Consider the following 14,906-nt stretch of genomic DNA (forward strand, 5'->3'; position numbering starts at 1 on the left):
ACCGGCACTAAATGAGGAAGTGGGAGGAGAAAAAAATATCATAGCAAGTTGTAGTTGCAGGAGAAACACCGAAGCGAAGCCCTTTGGGATGGACCTGTGCCCACGGTGACAGGAGCCCCGAGTGCCCCATCACCAGGGGCAGGACGCAGGGACACCATGGTGAGTGCAAGCGGGGGCCTCGCTGGCCTCCCCCCCGCCCTGTCCTCTCCCAGAGCCCTGGATGTCACCTTGGGGTGTCTTCCTGCCACCTTGGAGCTATCTTAGCCCTGTCCTCTCCTGCACCCACCTGGGACTGGGGGTGCCAGGAGCCCCCCACAATGTCCCCGATGGAGAGAGGATGGAGCTGCCCAGGCTCAGGGTGAAGGAGCAGGGCTGGGGCTGAGCGAGGTGCTGTGTGGGGCACGGTGCTGGGGAGCAGCTGCCTGAGGATGGACGCAGGGTGCTGGGTGCAGGATCCCGCAGGGTTGATGCACATGGGAGCACTGACCCGAGCAGGATCAAGGGCAGCAGGCGGTGAGCCAGGCTGGGCACAAAGCGCTCTTGATTTTGCCAGCATGGTCCCCCTATAGGAACCCCTGTCTTCCTCTTGGCCCAGCTTCCTGCCAGCGCTTCTTATTTCGGTGCTCATGGCACCAGCAGGGTGCGGGCAGAGCACAGTGGTGTGGTGGGGGCTGCCGGGGGTGTTTGTGCCCCCTGAGACCAGCTCAAGCTGGGAGGGACCTGCAAGTGCTGGCACCCGGGGTCGAACCTCACACCCCAGTGCATGCAGGGAGATGGGGATGGTGGCTCGGGGCTGCTGCAAGGGTAGCAGCTGGAGCTGGAGGTTGATCTGGAGGAAGAAGAGGAAGATGCAGGCTCTCAAAATGAAGAAGATGCTCAGGCATGGAGTGAGGGGCTGCACGGTGTGGCCATGGCCACATCCTCCAGCCCACAGCTCTGCTCCCTCCGCATGTCTGAGCGCTGCCTTTCCTGGCCATCACTTCCCACCAGCCAGGAGCAGGGTCAGCAGCTGGGCTGAAGCAGAGCCTCCTCCTCCCTACAGCAGCCACTGGTTGCAGTTGTCACCTTCAACAGGCTGCTCCAGCACTGTCCCCGCAAGACACGGACAGCTGAGACCCGATGATGTTTCACGGTTTCACAAGGGGTCATGGCTGCACATCCCCCCTGGGACCCTGCTTCGGGGTCAACCTCCATCCCCAGAACTCGGGGGTGAACGCCCCCTCCCTAGATGTTGTTTGTGCCCATATCAGGGGCCAGCCAGGCTGCTGACAGAAATACAACACCCTGTGCTCCTCTTCTCAAGGCTTCCTGTGGTTTCAAAGGTGTTGGCTGCATCTGGGCTCGCCCTATCTTGAGAACAGAGCTGCCACCTTGGGCAGCGTCTGCTCCGCCTTTGGCACTTGCAAGGGTTTTGTTTTTTTGGTGGCTCAGACGTGAGTTTTGAAGAAAAACAGACAATGTTTTGCGATCGCTGGTGCAGGGCTGCTCCCGAGGTCACTGCTTGCATCCGCAGCCCTGGTCATGGGTGGTGGCTGTGGTGGTGACAATCCCCGTCCTGCAGCCCTCGCAGGGGCTCCTAGCTGCGACACATGCACCCATCATGTACAGGGCTGTCAGCAGAGCAATGCCCTTTGCACAAAGTGGCTGCAGACTGTGCCTGGATGCCCGGTCCAAGGGCTGCTGAAAGCCTCTTGCCACTCGGCTCTAGGACAAAATGGCTCGTGGAGGTGTCTAGTCCTGGCCATCCGCCTGTCCCCTTCCTGGCAGGACCCATCTGGTGGCAGTGGCTATTAATCCACTGCTCTCCAGCTCACCCCTTGCCTTGGCCAGCAGCGCAGGAAGGGACTGGGAACCCCTGACCCATGCCTCTGAAAGCAAATTCAGCTTCTGCCCTGCACGGAGCCCCTGCTCCCCACAGGGATGCTGCCCCTCACCTCCTGCAAGGCTTTTACCCAGCACATCAAGCCATGACCCCATGAAATCTTCACCTCATAGGATGTTCCCAGGGATGCTGGGCAGTCTTTGTGCTCCCCAAAACAGAGCAGAAACACCCACGACCCTGCAGACGTCTGGAACAAAACCTTCGTTTAAAGTGAGACGGTGCTTTCCCTGCAGCTGTGCTGCATCAGGTGCCGGGCTGAGTCAGGAAAACCCCTAATCTGTGCCTGAGGAAGAGGAGGAGGCATGTGCTGGCTTCCAGCTGCTCTGAGCAGTCATTTGAGTGAAGGAGAAACTTCAGGTGTCAGCTCGAAAGCGCGAAGCTTGCAGTACAGGAAATGCCTACATTGACCTTAATTCAGGGCTGTAAGACTCAGCATGAGCTCAGGGTGCCTGTACCTGGGGGCTTGGGGTGATATAAGTGGCAGACGGGGAAGCCAAGGTGTCAGTGTCCCCATGGGCTGCTCCCAACCTGCTCACCTCCACTTAAAGCATGAGGTTTTGGCCAGGTCAGGGTGGCAACCTTGGGGTTACCGGCAGCACCCTGGGTGACAGCATGGTGACCTGGGTGGCCTTTCCGTGGGCTCATTAAGATAGAGGGGAAGAAGAGGAGGGGAAAGCAAGAAAAAGGACCATATGCAATGAACTGGAGGAAGAAGAGAAGCTCTGTGAGCAGCCCCGATCCCATCCAGAGCCCCTGAGCTGACCCAGACCCATGCATCCCAACTGCTTGCAAAGGGGCAAGGAAGCTGAAATCCCCCTCACTGGTTATAGGGCCATGAGCTGTATTTGGTAGCTGGGATTTTGTGAGTAGGGTTACAAAGCCCAGCAGCCCACCAGGGATGGAGGTGGCCAGGGGGAGCAGCCCGATGTTGCTGATCCCCTCCCTGCTCCATGAGCATCCCTCAGTCACCCCTCGTGATGCTGCTGGGGGACGGGGCGGCTGCCTGTGACTGTCAGGGGCAGATGGGAGGGTGCAAAGGCAGCGGCATCCTGAGGCCTGAAAGCTTGAGAATCGGCAGGAAAATGAAGCAAAAGGGGAAGAGAAGAAAAGGGAAATGGAAAGAGTAAGAGGCTGGGGGGGAGAAGTGAAATCGGCACCAGGAGCAACGGGCTGAAAGCGGAACTGTGGGGCCGGTGGCTACAGGACAAGTGCACAGAGGAGCCAGCGGCAGCTCCAGCCATGGGTGTCCCCTCCCAGGTATCGTGGGCACATTCAGGCAGATTAATGTGCAGCAACAGGGCCAAGGACCCTCTGGGATGTTTTCTTTTTGGGCAGTGGAATCCCACCCAGCCCAGGGCTGTGCTTAGCCCCACAATTGCTGAAATCGCAGCCCATGGTCTTCCTTCTGTCCCGCTGCCTCTGAGGATGTTGCAAGCATGAATTTGGGGTGGCAGGAAAATGGGTGCTTGGGTTTCCCCAGGCAGGGCAAGGGGGTGACACTCCCAGCTCTGCCCCTCTGCAGTGGAGACATGGGGGTGCAGCCAGGGGTGCCCCATGGGGCGTTGTTTTTGCCTTTCCCCATGGTTGCTTTTGCTGCCCCTTTGATATGCAGAGCCTGTGCCGTGATTGCTTCATTACTCATCTGTTTACAGAGCAGGGGAAATGTTACAAACCTGCCTGCAGGCTGCAAGCCCGTTCTTCTCCTCTTGGGAATGCAGAGCCTGTGGTGAGGCAGGATCTGGCTAGAGGGATGGATCAAGCCCATGTGCAGCAGTGGCTGAAATACCCCTTAGTGCCGTCCAAGGGTGCCTGTTTCAGATTCCCACCACAGTCGCTGTGACCCTCTCCCTGCAGGGCAGCAAGGAGCGCTTCCACTGGCAGAGCCACAATGTCAAGCAGAGTGGGGTGGATGACATGGTCTTGCTCTCCAAGATCTCCGAGGAGGCCATCGTGGAGAACCTCAAGAAGCGCTTTATGGATGATTACATCTTCGTATCCTTCCCAGGGCAGCAGGATGGGGAGCATCAGGGCCACACTCTAAGGCTTTGCAAGAGCCTGCAATGTGTCCATCCCTGCACAATATTGGGATGGGTTTGGTGGCCCTGACACCCCGTTACACACCGCAGAGCTGACACAGCTCACGTGCTGCAGCATTACCCAGGGGAAGGACCCCTTCTCCTTGTTGGCAGCATGATCCTGCTGGTTTATAGCCAGAGGTTCAGCCCCCTCCTCACCAAACCCTGCAGCTGCATAGGGCATCGTCCCCTCCTGCTGTTGCCCACAGTCCATCGATGCCCACCAGGTGCTCTGCACTGACTCTGGAGCACCACTGAGCCAGCACAGGGTGAAAACTCCCTGTCCCTTACGTGCCGTCCTCCAGCACAGATGCTTTTGTGGTCACTGGCTTTGTCACAGAGATGACACCACTGAGCACCAAGCACGAGGTCTGATGGCTCTCGGGTTCCTTGGTGCAGATGGGGAAGCCATTCCTACCATCCGAGGCTCTGAGCCCAGCTCGCCCCCCCAGCCCCTGCTCAGTTTCGCAGCCAGATCAGCACCCAGCTGCATCGTGCCTGCTGCAGCCGTGCCCCAGCCCCAGAGGGAGAAGAGAAGTTCCCCGAGCTGCACAGCGGGACGTGGTGGGGAGCTCAGGCGCAAAGCCACTTGCTGTCGTGGACGTGAGTGGTTGTGGTTTCCCTGAAGATGCGGCTCTGTCCTTACAAGGCGATGCTCTGTCCCAGGCTGGCAGTGACGCAGCCATCCGCCTCGCTCTTTCAGCAGACCCAGGGCTTTAAATGTGCTTGGGGGTTGGGCTTAGGGTTGGCTTTTTTTGAAGGAGGAGGAAAAAATACCCCGTGCAGCCTCTTTCTTCCTTTTTTCACAGCCCTGCATGCAGGGCCCCCATCCAGTCATGACTCAATGCCCCATGTTTCCGCATTTCCCAGAAAAGCCCCTCTCTTCCTGCCCTCGGCTGCCTTCCCCTCCCTGCTGACAGGTGGGCTGAAAGCAGGACCCTGGCCCTGCACCATCCATGGCCTCCACACCCAGCATCCTCCCCAGGGCACTGGGGCTTATCCCCATCCTCCCAATGCACCGTTTCCAGCCACAGGCCTCTGTTTTTACACACACACACACACACCCCCATCACACCTGTGTAATTTGGGGATGCTGCGTGCGGATGTAGGGGAAACTCATGGCTGAGGCAGCACCAGGTCGTGAGCTGAAACCCATCGTGCTATTCCTGGTGCTGCCTTACGAGGAGGCAGGGATGCTCTGATGTGATGGGCAGGACGGGGGGACATGGGAGAGGATGCCTGGACCTTGACTTGCTGCCCAGACCTACATCGGGCCGGTGCTCATCTCCGTCAACCCCTTCAAGCAGATGCCGTACTTCACTGACCGAGAGATCGAGCTGTACCAGGGGGCGGTAAGGCTGCTGTGTGCAGGCTGGCAGGGCTGGCAAGGGGTTAATTAGGTTTAATTTGGTGCATTTGCATACAAATGCCTGGGGGGTGTCCCATGAGGGTGCCCTTTGGGTACTGATTGCATGGGTCAGCGTTCCCAAATGCGTTGTCTGCAACAAGATTTGGAAGCATATCCACATTCCTGGAAAATTCATCCCATAAACACACATTAGGGCAACCCAGACATGGTGAAGTGCCCAAGTGCCTGGCTCTGCTGCACGTCCTTCCCGAGGCAGAGGGGACTCCTGCATGCTGCTGCCTCCTGTGCCACATGGGCAGGGTAAAGGGGGCTGCAGAGGGGGCTGGCAGCTGCTCCCTGCTCAGCACTGCTACCCTTGCCTCCTCTCTAGGCTCAGTACGAAAATCCCCCTCACATCTATGCGCTGACAGACAACATGTACCGAAACATGCTGATCGACGGGGAGAACCAATGCGTCATCATCAGGTAGAGGGCAGCAAGTGGCTGGGTGCCCCCGGCACCCCTTCCCCAGCACCCTGGGGTGTCCAGGCCAAATGTGGTGGCCAGGCAGTGGCAAGAGGTTGCTGAAGCCCAGTGCTGGCCACGGGTGTGCACCATCTGGGTGTGCTGGGGCTGTGGTCCCAGGCAAGAACCAAGCCTTGTGCAACATGGTTTTTCAGCTGAGTGTTGCAAGGGAAGGGGTCAGGATGTGGGGTAAGGCCAAAGACTTCCCCTTCAGGCTACAAAGCCTCCCTTCTCCCCTCCAAAATCCAGCAGCAAGAAATCCAACTACTCCTTGTGTATCTCAGCCCTGCTCTGGTCCCGTTCATGTCCCAGAGCCCCTGCAGCCCCTTCTCCAACATCATTAGCTACAGCCCCTGTCCCCTCCAGCTGCCCCAGGCCCTGAGGGACCAGGGGCTCCCCAGCATCCCACCAGGAGCACTCCAGGGGCTCCTGATTCACCTTTCCTCTCCTTTTGCCATTTACACAGTGGAGAAAGCGGGGCCGGGAAAACAGTGGCAGCAAAATACATCATGGGCTACATCTCCAAAGTGTCTGGGGGTGGCGACAAGGTGCAGGTAGGGCTGCCCCCACCCCAGCACCCAGATTTTCGCCTCCCAACCTCTCTGCTCCCCCAGCCCCTGCACAGAGCAGTCCATGGCTGGGGACATGTCTCCATCCCCAGTCGGGGCAGGCAGTTGCAGTGGGCACAAGTGCGCAGCCCTGCTCAGGCTCGTGCCCTCCTCTGGCCACCAGCACGTGAAGGACATCATCCTGCAGTCCAACCCACTGCTGGAAGCCTTCGGCAATGCCAAAACTGTCCGCAACAACAACTCAAGCCGCTTTGTAAGTCCCTGGGGCAGGCGTGGACCATGCCAAGGGTTGGTACCTTGCAGTGCCATAGCCAGGATCCGTCCCTGCCGTGCTTGTGACATGGCTGGAGGGGACAGCCAGGGGCTGGGTGCTGATGGGCACCATGCCTGGGCAGGGGAAGTACTTCGAGATCCAGTTCAGCCGGGGCGGCGAGCCCGATGGGGGGAAGATCTCCAACTTCCTGCTGGAGAAGTCACGGGTGGTGAGCCAGAACGAGCACGAGAGGAACTTCCACATCTACTACCAGGTACGGGGGCATTGGACCAGGCGGGCATGGGGCTGGAGCTGCTAACTGCAGCCCCCTGGGTGTCTTGCAGCTCATCGAAGGAGCGTCCCAGGAGCAGCGGCAGAACCTCGGCATCATGAGCCCGGATTATTACTACTACTTGAACCAGTCAGACACGTACCAGGTAGAAGGCACAGACGATCGCAACGACTTCCATGAGACCATGGTGAGTGTCCGGGGGAGTATGGGTATCCAGAAACCTGTCTGAGGCCAAACTGGGGCTGACCCCAACACACCCTGCTCCCCCAGAACGCCATGCAGGTGATCGGCATCCGGGGCGAGGACCAGCAGCTGGTGCTGCAGATCGTGGCAGGGATCCTCCACCTGGGCAATATCAGCTTTCGGGAGGAGGGCAACTATGCCCAGGTGGAAAATGCTGACTGTGAGTAGCCAAACCCCCCTTGTTCCAGCAAAGGAAGCTTACATGCTTGCAGGGACCCCTGGCAATGAATTGCAACATTTCTGTAGCACAAACCCCCCAGCAGAGGAGAGAGGCAACATCAGCATCTTTCCTGTGTTAAACATGAGGAAACTGAGGCAGTGAGCAAATGGCACAGCCAGAGCTTAGCAAGTGCCTGGCAGGGGGCAGGGGCTATGATGGAGCTGAGGGAGGGCAACATCCCATGCCCCCAGATTGTGTTGCTCCCTATGCCATGGCCCCACTCGTGTTTGGCTGGGGCTGGGTGGGCAGTGTGTGGGGGGCAGCCCTAACCTCCCTCTTTCTGCCCAGCCCTGGCCTTCCCCGCCTACCTGCTGGGCATCGACCGCAACCGCCTCAACAGCAAGGTCACCAGCCGCAAGATGGACAGCAAGTGGGGTGGACGCTCTGAGTCCATCACTGTCACCCTCAACGTAGAGCAGGCAGCTTACACCCGGGATGCCCTGGCCAAGGGGCTCTACGCTCGTGTCTTTGACTTCCTCGTGGAGGTGGGTGCCCTGGGGCGTACGGTTGTGGGGAGGGGGATGAGGGGATGCTCATGGGGACGCTGGCCGGCTGCTCCTGTGTGCAGCCGCACGCCCCATGAAGGTGGCTCCCGCCATCTCTCCCTGCAGTCCATCAACCGAGCCATGCAGAAGCCGTATGAGGAGTACAGCATTGGGGTGCTGGACATCTACGGCTTTGAAATATTCCAGGTGGGTGCTGGTTTGCAGTGGGAGCCCAGCTGGGGGGCTCTCCTTCCCTGCTCCAGTAGCGAGGGTGGTCAGAGCAAGGGGTTGTTGTTGGTCAACGGCCCAAAGAAGGGTCCCTGGAGCAGCACCCAAAGGTCCCACCCATTGGGGTCACCTGAGTAGAAGCCAAGTCAGACCCATCTTCTCTTTCCTTTTCCCTCATTTTACAGAAAAATGGTTTTGAGCAGTTCTGCATTAACTTTGTGAACGAGAAACTGCAGCAGATCTTCATAGAGCTGACCCTGAAGGCAGAACAGGTACAAGGGAGCTGAAACCCAATAGGGCTGCACCAGCACCCCAATCCCCATGCTCTGCACCCCACTGATGAGACACCCTGGCCAGGGCATGTCCCATGAGTGCAGAGCTGGAGCCCACCAGCTCTTTTGGCGTGTCATTCTCCCACCCCGTAGGAGGAGTACGTCCAGGAGGGCATCAAATGGACCCAGATCCAGTACTTCAACAACAAGGTGGTGTGCGACCTGATAGAGAACAAGCTGGTGAGTGGGGGTCCCCCCAGCAGGATGCTTCCTTGGGAGCCAAAGCACTGGGGGGCTTGGTGGGGCTGGGTGCTGCTGGGGTGGGGGGCAGGAGCCAGCCCTGGGGGAGCTGCAGCTCCATGTCCTTGCATTTGAGTGCAAAGCAGCTTAGAGCCGCACGGGGCACCTTACCACAGCCAGATGCAGGATTGTTCCTGCCTGCAGCCTTAAGTCACCCCTGGCTTTGCTTTCCATCCCCAGAACCCTCCTGGGATCATGAGTGTTCTGGACGACGTCTGTGCCACCATGCACGCCACCGGCGAGGGCGCCGACCAGACCCTACTGCAGAAGCTGCAGGCAGCTGTGGGCACCCATGAGCACTTCAACAGCTGGAGCTCAGGCTTTGTCATCCACCACTACGCGGGCAAGGTATGGCACCCTGCACCCTGAGGCCCTGGCCCCAGCGTCCTGGGGCTGAGCTCCCCTCCTGCCCCCAGGTCTCCTACGATGTGAACGGCTTCTGTGAGCGCAACCGGGACGTGCTCTTCACCGACCTGATTGAGCTCATGCAGAGCAGCGAATAGTGAGTATGGGCAGTGCTGTGGTCTCCTGGGTCATCCCAAAAGAGCTGGGGTCATGGGCAGCATCCTCAAAATGTGGACCTTTGCTGGTCCTGCCCCTGCCTGGCAGCTCTCACCCGGGGGCTCTCCCCTGCCTTTCAGCGGTTTCATCCGGATGCTTTTCCCGGAGAAGCTTGATTCTGACAAAAAGGGCCGCCCAACCACTGCAGGCTCCAAAATCAAGGTAGGTTCTGGAGGCTGCAGAACAGCAGCTGGGGGCTGCTGGGCTCCCACCAACACCTTTAACGCTACAGAGGCCAATCCTTGCAACAGAAACAGGCCAACGACTTGGTGAACACATTAATGAAGTGCACACCACACTACATCCGCTGCATCAAGCCCAACGAGACCAAGAAACCCCGTGACTGGGAGGAGAGCAGGTAACAGAGGATGCTGTAATGGGTCACAGAGCCCCAGAGCCCAGGTACCTGGAGGCCAGGAGTACCTTTCCTCCAGATCCACGGGATGGGAAGGGGCGGCGTGCGGGAACACACATCCCTCTGCATGTGCATCCTTCCGGAGCTCTGACCTGGGCACCCCCAGGCAAAGCGGTGGAGATGGGCAGAGCCATGCTACCATGCTGCCATCCCACAGTGAGCACATCCCTCCCAATCCCGCAGGGTGAAGCACCAAGTCGAGTACCTGGGGCTGAAGGAGAACATCCGCGTACGCAGGGCTGGTTTCGCCTACCGCCGCCTCTTCCAGAAATTCTTACAACGGTGAGGGGCCATAGGGTTGTGCGGAGGGGGTCTGCAGCCAGGCCACCACTCATGGCCCCTGTCCCGGCAGCTATGCCATCCTCACCCCCGAGACGTGGCCTTGCTGGCGTGGGGATGAGCGGCAAGGCGTGCAGCACTTGCTGAGCTCCGTCAACATGGACCCAGACCAGTACCAGATGGGACGGAGCAAGGTGTTTGTCAAGAACCCAGAGTCGGTAGGTTGGGGGCATGGGGACATCGCGGGCATCTGCACCAGGGTCGGCCCCTGCCCGGCCAGGCTCAGTACCCCACTGCCCCACAGCTCTTCCTCCTGGAGGAGATGCGGGAGCGGAAATTTGACGGCTTCGCCCGGGTGATCCAGAAGGCCTGGCGCCGGCACATCGCCATCCGGAAATACGAGCAGATGAGAGAGGAGGGTAAGGCTGCGGCGCCGGGGACACCCCTGCACTTTGTAGGGTGCCCTTGGCCAGGGACAGCCCTGCTCACTGCAGAGCCACCGGAGCAATGGGGGAGCAGCATCCCCGCTCCTAATTGCAACAAAGAGGGTGATGAGGGACTGGACAAGATACCCGAGGTCTTTTCCTACATTTCAAGGAGGGAGTGGGTTTCTTGCTCCTGTTTTCAGCCCTGGGTGGGGCTGTCAGACAGAACCCAGAGCATATCACTGCCCATCTGCATTTCACTGCCTGCAAAAATGATGGAGATGAGTCAGTGCTTGTAGAGGGATGGGAAAGGCCTGTGGTCAGCACCTGACACCCGCCATGGGCAATTTCCAACAGTCCCAAGCATACAGTGCAAAATCAAGAGGAAAAAAAAAGAAAGCAGCTGGGCCCCTCCCTCCCCCCCTACCACAACACAAGGTTTTGGCGACACTTAATGGGTTTTGTGGCCAGCACAGCTCCTGCTGGGTGGGGCTGTGGGCTGAGTGCCAGCTCAGAGCCCTGCCCGACCAGCATCACTTCGGGTACCACGCAGCCTCCAGCATCCTCTACAACTGCAAAGAGCGGCGAAGGAACAGCATCAACAGGAATTTTGTGGGCGATTACCTGGGCATGGAGGAGCGGCCAGAGCTGCGGCAGTTCCTAGCCAAGAGGGAGCGGGTTGACTTCGCCGACTCCATCACGAAGTATGACCGGAGGTTCAAGGTGAGACAAGCCAAGCCATGGCTCATGGTGGGATGTGGGTGGGGCTTGTGTCCCCCTCTTCTCCCCCCCCCCCTCAACAAACCCCCCTCAGCCCCTGCACCTGCCCTTTCGCAGCCCATCAAGCGGGACTTCATCCTCACCCCCAAGTACTTTTACCTGATTGGGCGGGAGAAGGTGAAGAAAGGCCCTGAGAAGGGGCAAATCAAGGAGGTGCTCAAGAAGAAGGTGGAGATCCAGGCAGTGAGCGGCGTCTCACTGAGGTATGTCCCATTGTACCAGCTCGGTGTGGTCGGGCTTCACCCATCGTGTCCCCCCAGACCCTTCCCACTTTTCAGTGCCCCCAGCCCAGCCCCAGTGCACTGCCATTGGAGCATCACACCACGGGGATGAGGGGTCCCTGTGCTCTCTGGGTCTGCTCAGGGGTCCCCAAGGCCTGGCAGAGTCTCCTGCCCCCCTGACAGCCCCCTGGGGCTGCCCTCAGCACCCGGCAGGATGATTTCTTCATCCTCCATGAGAATGATGCCGACAACTTCCTCGAGTCCATCTTCAAGACAGAGCTGGTCAGCCTGCTGAGCAAGCGCTATGAGGAGCTCACCCATACCAAGCTGCAGCTCACCTTCAAAGACACGTAAGGATGGAAGCTGGGAGAGGTGGCAAAGCAGGAAGAGGCCACTTCCCCGCAGCCTCACGGCCCCTCTCCTCATCCCAGACTACAGTTTCGGGTGAAGAAGGAGGGCTGGGGCGGTGGCGGCACCCGCAATGTCACCTTCATGAGAGGACAGGGCGACGTGGCCATCCTCAAAGCTGGAGGCAAAACCCTTACGGTCAGCATCGGGGACGGGCTCCCCAGGAACTCCAGTGAGTGCCGGTGCCGGGGCACCTGGGGGGAGCAGCATAGGAGGGGAGGGGGGAGAGGGGAGACAGGAGCTCCAGGGCCACGGTGAATGGTGGGGGGGCTTGGGGACATCAGGATGAGACACTGTGCCCTGCGGAGTCTGTGTTTCACCCAGGAGGGACCTGCTCAGGTGATGGGGCAGCACCAGGTGCTCAAGGGTGGTGGGATGCAAACCATGGTCAGCCCTCACATGGGACATCACCTGATGAGGTTTTGTGTCCACTCCTAGAGCCCACAAGGAAGGGGGTGACACACACCAGAGGTGGCAGCAGGCATCCAGCACCCTCCCGGAGCGCACCCCCCGCACCCCAAGGTGAGCAGGGCAGCACCAAATGGGCCCCAGCCTGGTCCAGCCGGCTCTGTGCTGCTGGGGGGCAGGCAGGCGATGACCCCCTGCAATAACTGACCTTCCCTGGGGTTGTTCCAGGCACCTTCAAGAACGGGGCTCCCCAGTTCCCACGTGGGAACAGCCAGGCTCAGCGGGACACCTACAAGACACCCCAGAAGCAGCTGCGGGCACCACCGGCCACAGTGCTGCCCACCCAAAGCACAAACCGCCGGCCAAAGACACGGCCCCCATCCGAGCAGAACATGGAGTTTCTCAACGTGCCTGACCAGGGGGTGGCCGGGTAAGGTCCAGCACCCACGTGCCCACCACAGTCCTCCAGTCTCCCCTCCCACTACTGCAGGCTCCAGAGACACTCTTCCCATTCCGGCCAGCTCCCTGTAACCTGGCAGTCCTGGGAGGGCAGAGCAGGCTGGGGAAGGGGACATGGAATGTCCCACACCCCCTCCCTTCCCTGGGTCTCACACTGTGTCGCCGGTCCCCAGCATGCAGCGGAGGCGAAGCGTGGGCCAGCGGCCACCCCCAGCCGGGCGCCCCAAGCCACAGCCCAAGGTGGCCACGCCACGCTGCCGTGCGCTGTACCAGTACATCGGGCAGGACGTGGACGAGCTCAGCTTCAACGTGGGGGACATCATTGACATCCTGCTAGAAGGTACTGCCGGACTCCCGGCTCCCCGTCGTGCCCTGCAGATGCTCCACGTCTCAACCCGGGCTCTTTTTTCTCTTTCCCAGATATCTCTGGTTGGTGGAAGGGACGGCTGCATGGCAAGGAGGGGCTTTTCCCTGGGAACTACGTGCAGAAGATCTGAGCTGGGCGCAGTGGACAAGGGTGGTCCCAGTAGGCGCCAGCCATGGGGAACCCTGCGGATCCTCTCCCCAGCATCGAGCAAGCTGTTGTCCCCAGCCCCTTGCCACCGCCGGATCCGGCCTGGTGTCAGCCGCTGGTTTCTGCAGCTGCTTCAGACAGTGGAGCAGGGTCAGGCTCTTTGCTGCTTGTTCGTATGGTGGTTGTGGAACTGCTGAGGTGACTCTGGGGCATGAATAGTTTTATCGTCAGTAATTATAGCAGTGAAGTTACTTGTGGTGGCTTTGGGCTTTTGACCTTGCTCCTGGATGATTCACGCATTGCAAACACAGCAAATCTGAGTTGGACTCAAAAAAACAAGCCCAGAGTTTGTGTTTCCCCACTGATCCCCCTGAGACGCAGCCCCCAGCACTGGCTGTCCCCATGACAGGGGGACGAGTCTGCATGCAGGGACGAGGGTGGGTGCACACCAGAGCAGCCCCATCCCCTCTGCATCGAATCCTCCAGAAGATGCTGAACACGAACCAGCTCCCCCCCGGACCCCATCTCAGGCTCTTGCACATCCCAGCATCGCTCCAGAGCACCTGGCAGTGCTGGCCAGGAGCTGCAGGGCAGCGGGGAGACAAAGCCCTGGAATCGGGGTGCAGCAGGACCTGCGTGTCAGCGCGGTGCCTGATTTCCCATAGGACTTGCTGCGAGAAGAACTGAGCTGTGGCTCCACGTATTTGGATCCTGATCTGAAGGGGCTATGGGCGGCACAGACAGGCCCAAGTCCCCTGGTGTGGCAAACATGGAGTTGCCCCAGCATCACAAGGAGGGGGTCTCACCCGTGGGGTGCTGGGGCTGGAAGCCACTGTCCACGGCCATGATGAGGTGATCCCGAGCACACCCCCTTGGGGTGATGTTCCCTGCCCTGGGGGCAGAGGGGCTTTCAATGGAGGCTTTTTCCCACCGAGGGTGCAAGAGGTTTGCAGCAGGGAGAGGGATGAACGGCACCAACGCATCGGGGCCCATCCTTGCCTGTGCCCCGTGGTGCTGGGGACCACCGCCATGCCCTGGGTGCAGAGATAAGCAGGGGTCGGTGTCCCGCCCCGCCCCCCGAACTCCAATCCATGTCACCCCCCACCCAGGATGGCCAAAGGAAGTGACGCTACCCTGCTGCAGCCCTCGGCCTCGCTGCCTCTCCCTCCTCTTCCCCCCTCCCTGCAGCTCCCGCTGACCACGGGTGGGCAGAGCCCCTGCCCAAGAGATGGAGGCAAGGGGGGGGGGGGGGGGCACACACAGATGGGGGGGCTCAGGGGACCCTATGGGTAGGGGTGACGCCAAGCAAAAGGCTGCTGGGAAATGAAGTCCTGCGCAGCCTCACGTGGCGACACGTTCCGGGCCTGGGGAGGGAAGGGGAAATGTGGGGCTGGGAGGCTGGGGGGCACACACGGGGCTGCGAGGGGGAGGAACAGGAGCCAGGGCAGCTCCGGGTGTCTCAGCCTCGTGGCTTTGCCCCCTCATGATGGGTTTTCACAACCTATGTGGTCCTTGGGGGGATTTTTCTTTCTTTTTTTTTTTTTCCTGTAAATGCAGTTTTAGCGTCCTTGCACTGCTGAGCTTGGGAAGGGCATTGGGAGGGAGGTGGGGGGGAGCAGCGAAAGCCTCTGCTTTCATCTGACTGAATAAAAATGGCTTTGGAAACTGCTGCTGGAGGAATCTCCTTCCTGCACCCTGCCTTGGGGCTGGGGGGGGAGGGGGGGCAGTACCCCAAGAGCTGGGG

The 14,906-nt window shown here is 59.8% G+C and overlaps 1 protein-coding gene across 2 annotated transcripts; it reads left to right on the forward strand.

Moving 5' to 3' along the window:
• Positions 1-13,413, forward strand: MYO1F (myosin IF). 2 transcript variants are annotated; one of them, XR_011805236.1, is made up of 28 exons: positions 1-159; positions 3,737-3,874; positions 5,220-5,309; positions 5,697-5,791; positions 6,297-6,384; positions 6,563-6,652; positions 6,795-6,926; positions 6,997-7,131; positions 7,215-7,347; positions 7,696-7,892; positions 8,019-8,099; positions 8,306-8,392; positions 8,546-8,632; positions 8,873-9,040; positions 9,109-9,194; positions 9,334-9,415; positions 9,505-9,611; positions 9,852-9,950; positions 10,021-10,165; positions 10,252-10,366; positions 10,926-11,095; positions 11,210-11,355; positions 11,577-11,723; positions 11,805-11,919; positions 12,220-12,303; positions 12,418-12,619; positions 12,822-12,988; positions 13,069-13,413. XR_011805236.1 is itself a non-coding variant. In XM_027471799.3 (28 exons), exons 1-28 carry the CDS (start codon positions 157-159, stop codon positions 13,143-13,145), a joined length of 3,300 nt encoding a protein of 1,099 aa, XP_027327600.3. In that variant the 5' UTR covers positions 1-156; the 3' UTR covers positions 13,146-13,413. The 2 variants fall into 2 exon arrangements, 1 of the variants encoding a protein (XP_027327600.3); XM_027471799.3 differs by having other exon boundaries at positions 11,805-11,953.
• The last annotated feature ends 1,493 nt before the right edge of the window (positions 13,414-14,906 follow it).

This window comes from Anas platyrhynchos, chromosome 29, assembly GCF_047663525.1.
Source record: "Anas platyrhynchos isolate ZD024472 breed Pekin duck chromosome 29, IASCAAS_PekinDuck_T2T, whole genome shotgun sequence".
Taxonomy (NCBI): Eukaryota; Metazoa; Chordata; class Aves; order Anseriformes; family Anatidae; genus Anas; species Anas platyrhynchos.